Source organism: Monopterus albus, unplaced genomic scaffold (assembly GCF_001952655.1).
Source record: "Monopterus albus unplaced genomic scaffold, M_albus_1.0 scaffold39.1, whole genome shotgun sequence".
In the NCBI taxonomy this organism is placed as follows: Eukaryota; Metazoa; Chordata; class Actinopteri; order Synbranchiformes; family Synbranchidae; genus Monopterus; species Monopterus albus.
Window position 1 is genome coordinate 662,849 of NW_018127919.1, and position 10,657 is coordinate 673,505.

A 10,657-nucleotide genomic window follows, 5' to 3' on the forward strand; every position below is an offset into this window, starting at 1 on the left:
ACACAGCATCCCAGAAAGACAGCTTCTACCCTTTAAATGCACTTTTAGGCTAAAATACAAGGACACGGAGTGGATATCACAAATATGTATGACATGAAAAGCCCCCGACAGAAATCTACATTTGTTTGAGTTTTCTGAGCTAAGTGCAACAGAAATGCTTTAATATTTAACTGATGAGTCAACAGCAAACATGTTCACCAGCACTATGTTCCTGAGAGTGGGAAACAAGCAAGAAATTAACATATTCCAGGCAGAATTGAGCAGATTTGCTGAACTTGAGGCTCAGAAATTCAGTTACATAAATATGTAAATCTTTAAAAATCCATTTGCAGATGATGTGTTGAGTGAGGCAAAATATTGGGCTGAATGTATTACTGTGCAGCAGAGCACTGAGAGCCAGGTTTGAATCTCTTGAAGGGAGAATTTCTCTATTAATCCCCCAAAAATAAATACGGTGGAGTTTGGTGACACATAACTCTGTGAGCAAAATGTTTTCTGTGATGAGGACGCACAAAATGTCCCATCTGGATTTGACAAAAATGACTGAGACCATTTGTTAAAATGTGTTTTGAAGCAACGGCCACGGCCAGACTCCAGCTTCCAAATTACTCTTTAGAAAACCAATGGGTGACATCACAGCGTGTTTGTCCGTCATTTATATAATAATAATATATGGTTAATGGTTAATATACATAACAGTTAGTCCTGTGTTAGTCCTGTTCACACCTGATTTGAGTCTGCAGCTGTATTTCAACAGACAGTAGCTTTAGTCTCCATATAAAAAATTAATATTGAACAAATTCAAGTATTTTTAAAACTGACAGAAGTTGGCGCAAATGTTTACAGTACTATGATGGTAGCATTCAAAGCTAAAAATAAAAACACTGGAAATTTATATCTGTCATATTTGATGCAGACAGATCATGGCATCTCTCCACTGCCAACTGTGTCTTTGACAAATGACACACAGTGTTTAAAACATTTAGAGACTGTCAGTTTATTTCTCTTTGCATCACAATCAAAAGCACAGACATAAGTTGAGCAGTTTCGGTCGTGGATGCTGTTGGCAGAAATACCCTAGCAACCACTCTTCAGCGGATCAAATTACAAATATGTCTTTTTCTGGCTGCAGCATAAAACTGTGGGCAGCCAGTGACTGTAACTCCTTGGTTGACTGGATATATCAAAGCATCTGCTTTCAATATACTTTGAATCCTGCATTCACTCTGGTATTTGCTGTATCCTGTCAGTTACCTGCCATATAAGGAATCCTTTTATAGTCCAAGCAACAAAGGAACAGCTGGAAACCAAAAACCACCACTCACCACCAGGTCTGTGTTGGGAATACAGATAATATAGTGGAGCCAGGGTTACACACCTCTGGTTTGGCTAGCGAGTAGATGGTCCATTTCAGATCTGAAGTCTCTGCCTTAGTGTTCATCAGGACCTCTGGGGGGGAAGAAAAAAAAAATCAATCACAGCAGGAAATATAAAAATGACATGTACAAAACTCATTTAGATTCAAAGAAACACTCAAATGAATTAAAATCACTTACAGAGTGAACATAGTATCAGCTCTTGCTTATTCTGGGATTAGGATGGAAGAAAGAGCTTCAGTCAATTACATCTACAACATTCCCGCTACCCTAAAAAATGTCCTTCCTCTCATGTTTGTTTTTATCTCCCCCACGTCCCCTTTGCTCCCAGCAACGTGCTGTGTCTGTGGTCACACTACACCTGATGAAAAGAGACTGCTTTCGTCCAGGGACAAGTACTGAGCACAGGAGTATCGACCAGACTTGCATATATACAGACACACACATGCACATATAAAAGATTTAAGCCCTTCCAGTCACGTTCTGTGATTACAATAGAACTGATTTTTGTAATCTTAAAAGAAGCAGGCTGCCAGCAGACAAACAATCTGAGCACTTCTGCTATGATTCAGTATCCCAGTAACATCTGAGCAGCATGTAACTTGAAGCACAGTTAGGTTTGCGTGAAGGGACTTCTTTTCATGTGAGGACATCATTTTCCCCCCCAGCTGTCTTAGCAGATTGTCTCTGCTGAATTGTGACTCATATTTATACTGTGGGGATGAGGTTTCTGTCACAGACAGGCTTTTAAAGCCTTGTGTGTTCCCTGCAGCAGGGGTCAGGCAGTTTGGTTTTGCCAATAAACAGGATTTAATGCAGCTCTCCTGTGTGCCATGATCAAGGACAGCACTTGCATGAAAATGGATGCTGGAGGAAGCGAGGGTTTCACTGAGGCTTTATCATTCGGGTTATTAAGATGTTTTGTTGAATTAGGCTCACACAGTAAGGTTTGACGGTAAAGTCAGCACCCCATAACCCCACTAATACACACCACAGTACTCGCCATGGCATTTCCCAGTTTTCTTTTAAATTTTTAAAAGGTTTTATTTGTTGCTGATCACACGTCACTGATTTCGGCGATAATGCCTCACATAAACCATCGGCTGAAACCCAATAAAATCTAGCCTTTCTAATATAATTGAATTTTTAACAAGATTCTGTTTGTTGTATTGCTGCATGTGGTGGGTTTTTATATTCATTAAAAAATGATCTGAAAAATGTTACACTGAGTCCTGGATGAGGTCAAAGTGTTCTTGACTGGCTAAGATGTGCTGCCTCCGCCTCCTGCTTGCTTCAGCGTGTTGCTTCGCTGGCCAAAGCATCCGCTCTGCAAACATGGATGTCAAAATCAGGTGGATAATTTTATACACAGATTCAGTGATTCAGTGCGTAGCCATCCCCGTCTGGAGACTAAATGGCCCCGTTGATCAATTGGTTTAATAACGGCTACTGACTTCATTTATCTCTACATTATCTGCAATTACCTTCATAAAGAAAATTGAAATGTGCATCATACAGGATGCTCATTATGCCACCAACATTCAGCCTGAATGACCTTACAGCCTGATCCTAATGACCGACTTACTTTCACTGTCTGCTCCATAATGTGAATCCCTGTGATTACAATGAGTTTTCTGTGGGAGAGGATAAGAGGATGTTTTGGCAGAACCTTCAACACACATTACCAAGAAGTGCTAGGGACTCCTTGTGCTCTATGAATATATTTTACACAACACTGTTCAACACCAACACGTAGTATTTTACCAAAAATATCCACAACGCCTACAGAGACTAATCCCTGTGATCCTGTGCAAAGTGAGAGGCAATCACTTCTATCACTTACCAACCCACACCCTGGTGAAATACACATGTAGGCACTAAAAATCGCAGTGATAAAGCCAAGTCAGACTTGTGCTTGCTACTGAGACAAATATTATAGCTGCAGCCATCCAGAGACAGACATTATTGTTCAGCACTGATGGACGTTTAATTGTACGGTGAAACTGTGTCTTTAAGCTTGGATATGAAGAGAAGCTTTAACTATTCAAAGCATGTACTATATGGTAAATCTGTTTATGAAGGTGACTCAGTCAACTGTTTTTATTTCCCTCTCTGTGTTAATTAATTACCCTACGCCCCAGATCGTTCTGCTAAATATTAATAGGATAATTTAACAGGATAATACAGTAAAACTACAGTTGCTCACAAGTCACAGGCCACTTTATTAGGTACACGTGTACAACTGTGTGTAATTCAATGCAACACTTCTGCCTTAACATCTGTGTTTATGAAGCTCAAAATGTTTCAGTTTTTAGTGAAATTGTCATAAACGTTTAAAATCAATTAGGTATTTATTATTGAGGACATAGTTGAAGGTGGTGGTGTACTGGTCTGCACTATATTCAGAGGTGTTCCTAATATTCTGACCCTCTCATGTATATAGCTGGGGAAGATAAAAATATAGAGACACCTCTGAATATAATGTAGTGCAGTACAACACCACCTTTAACTATGACCTCAATAATAAACTGAATATATACACAATTTCACCAAAAACTGAAACATTCTGAGCTTCATAAACACAGATGTTGAGGCAGAAGTGTTGCACCTAATAAAGTGGCTGCTGAGCGTATAAAGGCACACACACAAATGCAGAATTCATCCTCTTCTCAACCTCACTCTCACTGTCAAAGAGCCAAAATGTTTCTCATTGTGTTCAACCTGTGTCATTTGCACGTTGCCGTCGTCTCTGTGACCAGTCTCCTGCACAGCACACCAGAGCAGTGGCACGATATAACTTATCAGCAGCGTTGCACATGCAGCACATCTGCCATTATATTGCACTGAGGTAAAATGTGACTTCTCTGTCTGTATTAGCTCCTGTTAAAGAATTACAAACATATGTACTTCTCATCCTCTTCCACTTCAAAACCACAAAAGCCCGCCAGCTTTATGACAACAATCGGTGGTGAGAAGGTGAAGAAAGCCTACAGACGTTAGAGTAGGAGAGGAAAAAGGTGGATGAGGAGGATAATTGAGTGACAAAGATCAGGCCGGCGCTGTCCCTGTATTTAGTCTGCGTTAAGTTCACTCCAGTGGGAGAAAACCACCTTCATAATACGCAGGCCTCTGGCCCAGCTCCGCCGTCCATATGCATATCTGTTTCACATGGTGAAACAGAAAGAGCCCCCCCCCCCCCCACGTAATCACTGTTTACCACTGCTCTATCATTAAGGTTTATGAGATAGGATGCGTGAGTGTTTCTATGAGATGGTGGCGTGTATCTATTATGTGCATGCACGGTCTTGCCTTTCACTGAAGTGCATTCAGACTCAAGCCCTGTTAGAGGAAACTGGTGTTTCCCCTGCATTCTTTCACCAGCGGCGGCCACCCACGACTAAAAAACTGTCCAGAGTGCTAGAAAACGTTGAAACAATGAAACGTCGTCATCTAACCGTATACAGCACCCGAAACAAGCAGCGGGACGGTAACTATAGTACAACTGTCCACATTAGGACAGAAGTCTAAACCGGTGCTGGCGAGAAGACTAGGACTAAGCTTTGGAATTACAGTCAAGGAAAAGGTTTTGAAATCTGTAGTCATTTTGTTTTTGAGTAAAGACACTAAGAGGCGAGTCTGAAGTGGATGGGCTGAGAGTTCGGTATTAACATATTAATGCAGCTGTTATAGTTTTATTTTTATCATCACGCCTCGTTAGAAAAACAGCAGAGCAAGTGGCGTTAGGTTTTCTGTGTGGAAACCAAAGAACAATGGAGGGTGTTGTGCACAGTTCTCTTTTGAAATGTAAAACCTGACCCTGTACTTTTTGTTTTTAATTTTACGAGGGGGGGGGGGGACGCGAAAAACACTACACCCTCATTTTCTACGCCGCTGTCTTCAGGCTTTAGATAACTGACTTGAAATTGAAGAGCAAAACCCATTTGATTTGATTCCCTTCATTCCATACAACTTCACTTTTGTGTTACTGTCTGCACTGTGTGCCCTTTCCCTTTTTGTTTTCCACTTTCTCTGTGGTTCTGGAGCGTGATAGGGAAATTATAGGCCTACCAACATTTTCCTTGCTTCAGCTACAATTACACATCATTTTAATTAAAGAAAGAGTGCCAATTATCCCTATGCACTTAGAGAAATGGAGACAGAGGGGAAGGACAGGGATCACGAAAAACAGGAATGTAAGAGGAGGAAGAGATGCTCGGGGGTGTTTGGTCAGCTGACATGAAGCCATGACAGGCTGACATCTCGGTGTCATCACAAGGTATTTCTGTATACTTAATACTTTACTTTTATATAACATCTTGCCAAGATACAGTAACACATGACACACACAGCCTATTTATTTCAACATAAAAACAAATACTGACAGTATTTTGGGCCAATGTAATACATTGTTTTGGTTAGTTTGTTTTCTTAATATCATTGTTTTCTGTAGAATTCATAAACTGCTAAGCAACAGCAACTGTTTGTAAGTTTTATCTTGATAGGAGAGTTACTGTCCCCCAGGCCGAACGCACAACCTCGTGCTTCAGGGGATCCAGCTAGCACATGTTTTAAATTTTGCAAAGCCAGTGCCCTGAGATCAGCCATGCTTGGTGAATGTTCTGGTGCCACAGGCAATCTGATACCACCATGTTTCACATTTAAAATCACAGGAACATTTGGAGAAATATGCTTGGTATAATATGTTTTCCTTTCTTGCCAGAAAATAGATTTTATTGTCATGTGTTTGTGGCTAGACTATCTTAGGACAAAGACTGAAAAGAGAGAAATAAGGGGAAGAGGAAGACACAAGGTGAATCCCGTTTCCTTCACTTGTCCTTGCATCTTAGTCCCGCCCCTGCCGTAAACAAAGCAGTTCTCACTCGCCACAGATGGTTTATAGCTGCTTCTATTCGAGAACATGTCCAATAAGAAGTTGCAAAGGGATGACATCATGTAGCGACAGGCCCAAGGGGCTTTCCCGAATTTCCTTCACGTGCCAGTTCTCCAGTGTTGTTTTGTGAGTTGTGGATAGTGCGTGTACTGAAATAAATGTAATCATCACGTGTGTGTGTGTCTCAAAACCATGTTTGTGTGTCTTTGATGGAGTTGTGTCTAGTGAGACTGGACTTCCTGTAGTTCCTGTCCCCTTCCTGTCTCCTAGTCTGGTGGGGACGCCGTTTAACTCCTCGTCTGCTGTATAACAAAAGCCTCCTCCTCCTCCAGCTACAGTATGTGCAATGGGAGCAGTGAGATGAGAGGAACAAAGGTGAGATAAACTAAAGGTGTTAATGTTTGACCCATTTTTGTTTTCTTGTCTGTGGGATGCATATCAATAAGTGCTGTGGTTTGTCTCTGTCCCAGGACGGGATATGACCTAGTTAGGGAAGGAGCTTCATTTTGGACAGAAGCCAAAGATGCTACCAGAGAGGATAAACACTGCCGTGAATCTGACCGACCCAAAGCGCTGAGGATTAAGCACAGGTCTAACAATACCTGACCCCTGAATGTTTTGGCTTACATTTACATGGCCATCAGAGATCCACCAAACAGAGACATTACATTAATCATATCCAGCTGAAGATGCGTTTTCCCCAAGCACAGTATCAGTCTCAGAGTTCACAGTGAAGAGGTCAGATGACTTCTCTTCCTCAGCTAATAATAGCTGTTCTGATTTCTAGCTGTCGCTCAGCGGAACATATGTTCTGATCTCTGTGCAAATCTCCTTTTTAATTTTCTCTAATCCTTGCTCATTGCTAAATATGAATCAAATGCGTATCATAAAAGAAGAAAGGATATAACAAAAGCTTCTCCCTGGTGCAGGAACACAAAACAAACGAACACAGGTAGATGTATCTATGACTGCCTGCTATTCCCTACTAATTAACTGTGGTAAAGTGGAAGGAAAAAACGTTGTTTAAACCAAGTGTTTACTTCAATCACAATGGAATAAATACGTTCTGAACCTCACGAACAATGTAAGGTTAAGAGGATGAGAAACATCAAACTGGTTCTGTGTCTTTTTATTTGGCCACCTATGAGTAATGAGTTTTCACCTGCAGTGCGAGCTGCTGAACAGCATTCAGGCCTCTTGGACTGAACAGCCTCGTTTTCCTCAGACAAACAAAAGTTTTTTCCTACAGAGAAGTAACATCCCTGTTAGCCAACAGATAAGTGTTATAACAAGACGTGTCTGCTGTGTGCAACAGGAACCGTCTCAATACTGGCAAGAAAAACTGAAAGCAACAGTTGGAACATTTAATGTTAAGCAAGGAAGAAAAACTTCTCTCTGGTTAAACTGTTAATCGTTCAAAGCTCAATATGAATTAGACGTTTAAAAATGTTAACTAATATTTAACATGGAAGTCCCTGCACTTCCTTTCATACAGTATGATGCCTTGAGGCATACTTCAGCGTCTTTCCAACATTGATCTGACACCGAGTGTATTCACCTCCCGCTAGTTCCAATTATGGGCACCACTTTCTCAAGCCCTATTCAAAAATAGTAAAAGTCTGTGAAAAGCTGAGAACATTGATGCAGCTACACTGGCTCCCTGGTGGCTCCCTGATACTGAATCCTATAAGAGGAGAAATGAAGTACAAAGGAGAACATCAAAAGGCCTCCTTTAATAAATATCATTATATTTTGGGAGGATATACCACTTTTTTCAAACCCCTACATTTCCACCAGGCAGTCTGTCTTTAATTAAAACACACTGTAGGGTAAAAAGAGATAGCACTCGAGATGACGCCCAAATTGGAAACCAGACAAATCAATGATGCGTGATCTATTGGTTTTTGTGGTAGACCATCAGATTTATCATTTCCCATGTAACCTAGAGACAAATCTCATCATGAAACTCCACAACTAGGGCTGCGACTAATTATTTTCCTTATCGATTAATCTGCACATCATTTTATAATATTTATATATATATTTTTTATAATGAATCATTCTGTTTATGAAATGTCAGAAAAATTGTGATGCTGTTATAACTACACCGATTAAACTGCTGATTCTTTCTTTCAGAAGGAGAGGAGGTGAGGTAGATGTATTCACTCCAGAGGACGCGTCTCCAGGTTTTAACTGTCCATGGTGTGAGTGAGGTGGGGGATGTGGAATTTCTTGCTGTCCTTTGCAGTGAGTCTGATGACGGGAGATAAAATAGTGAATATTGCCAGTATAATTTCCCACAGCCCAAGAAGACATATTCCAAATGGCGTTTTTGACAGACCAACCTTCCAAAGCCAAAAGATACGTATGACAAAAGAAAAGCCCCAAATCCTCCCATTTGAGAAGCAGGAAATAACATTTTCACTCAAAAAGGGACTGAAATGACTAAATCAATTCAATTATGATCTCTTGATTAATCAGTTTTCTAATCACCACATCACTCTATCCACAACACTTTCTAAACAAACTCTCCTTCTCCACAGTTTTTCTCTTCTTGTTTCATGTGCTCTCTTCCCTCATCTGTTATTTCTTAACCTTACATTCCGTCCCCAATGACATAATCAGAAACCGAATGCGACAGCTAAACTAAATAAACTAAAATGTCAAATTCAATAAGATGTAAAACTAAATAAATACAAAAAGATCACGTTTCCTCACCATCATTCAACAAATGTTATATTTCAGTGTCTGGCTTCATTCCCTACTCTAGAGCTGGGTATCAAACTTCAGCAGTGAAATGTGGGTCACAATCATTAGGATAAACAGACATTATTTTTAATCAATACATACTCAGTGACACTGCTGGAGCCTACATGAATCAAGAAGATGGTGAGACAAGGAATGCCTTGTTCTTTTTTCACTTTGCACCTCGTCTAATCTTTAAACCCACGTGGTGACCTCTTCTAGACTCCAAAATCCGTACCATTCCTTTTCAAAGACCTTGAAGCTAGGGAAGTGAAAGGCAAGTGACTTGGTAAATACCTCTACTGCACAGCACATGCCAGCACTTTGGTCTTTCAAAAAGGCATGCTTATGGTAAAAGGCTTTACTTTTTTAGATGCTGTAAAAGGCTACAATCTGTACAACCGCAGAGCAGAAGAGAAAAACTACAAAACAAAACAAAAAACTCAAAGCCATGAGAAATGGCACTCTGGTCAATGGGGTGATGTGCTAGTCAACATCAGAGCAAGCACACTAGGACCTGTGATCAGAATGCAGAAGGGACAACATATTTCCATGCTTGACTGCAAACAAACAAATGTTACACATGGTCAGTTTGTTATGTAAGAGGAAAACCCATCATCTATCATCGAGGAAGGACTTCTCATAAGACAGAAGCCTGTGTCTGTCACTGCAGCACTGTGACCCTCCTGAAGCAAATTCAGCTCTGACAATTTTACTGTCTGACACTTCACCGCTCTATAGCTCTAAGCTATCACACATCATCACACTGTGGTCAACACGGCTCTGTGCAAACCAACTAGCCTGAAGTTAAGCCATCTCTTTTATAGAAGGCTTGAAGGCAAAGCCAGAGAACTGAGCTAAGTGCAAAAGCTGCAAAAGCACCGGGGGAAAGTGCAGGTTATGTGCTTGCCGTCAAACCCTTTCTCGATCCTTGAAGAGGATATTCATCCTCTTTACTTCTCTGGTCCACAGCAGAGGCTGGCGCCCCTGCAGGGCGGACACTTTGGAGTCACATAGCACTGAAATCTGGGATGAACTTCCTAACCAGCAGGAGATTCTGGTCTGCTGTGTCTTCTAATAATTAGACCAGAGAGTTTAATTATTAGCATGTTTGTGTCTTGTGTCATTTAATCATGACTAGAAAAGAATGGCACCCACTCCACAATGCTGTAATGTTCCCCACAGGCCTGGAATGGTACATTATACTAGAAAGTTGCAGCAGCAAGATTAACTCCCATTTGTTAAAGTGGAAACACATGGAAGTGTCACTTTTTATGAAATAATATACAACAGGTGACATATCGTATTTGAAATCTGGCATGATGAAAATCCTACAACCCATCTGCTGCTGTGATGCATTTAACAAACTCTCCACGAGCCCCAGAAATATCTACTGCTGTGTTTAAAGCAGAAGTTTTTAATCAAAGCCTTTGCTAGTTTACACCTAGCAGAATCTACAATTCATTTTGGAAATGAAAAAAAATCTTGGCAAAGAAAATGCACACACACACACACACACACACACAGCTTTCAGTGACTAATCTGCTGTGGGAGGTGGACAGCTTGAAGCAAACAGTGCAGACTCCAGCTAAATGAACCATCGAAGGATTGACACATCTAAGTAAGGATACAAGAGAACAGGCTC

At 40.8% G+C, this 10,657-nt stretch overlaps 1 protein-coding gene across 1 annotated transcript in view; it reads right to left on the reverse strand.

Moving 5' to 3' along the window:
- LOC109959512 (ephrin type-B receptor 4) overlaps nucleotides 1-10,657 on the reverse strand; it is a 37,337-nt gene that overhangs the window by 19,331 nt on the left and 7,349 nt on the right. The window contains exon 2 of the mRNA XM_020598943.1: nucleotides 1,379-1,449. Within this exon, the coding sequence (XP_020454599.1) occupies nucleotides 1,379-1,449 (71 nt within the window). The remainder of the gene's footprint in view (nucleotides 1-1,378; nucleotides 1,450-10,657) is intronic.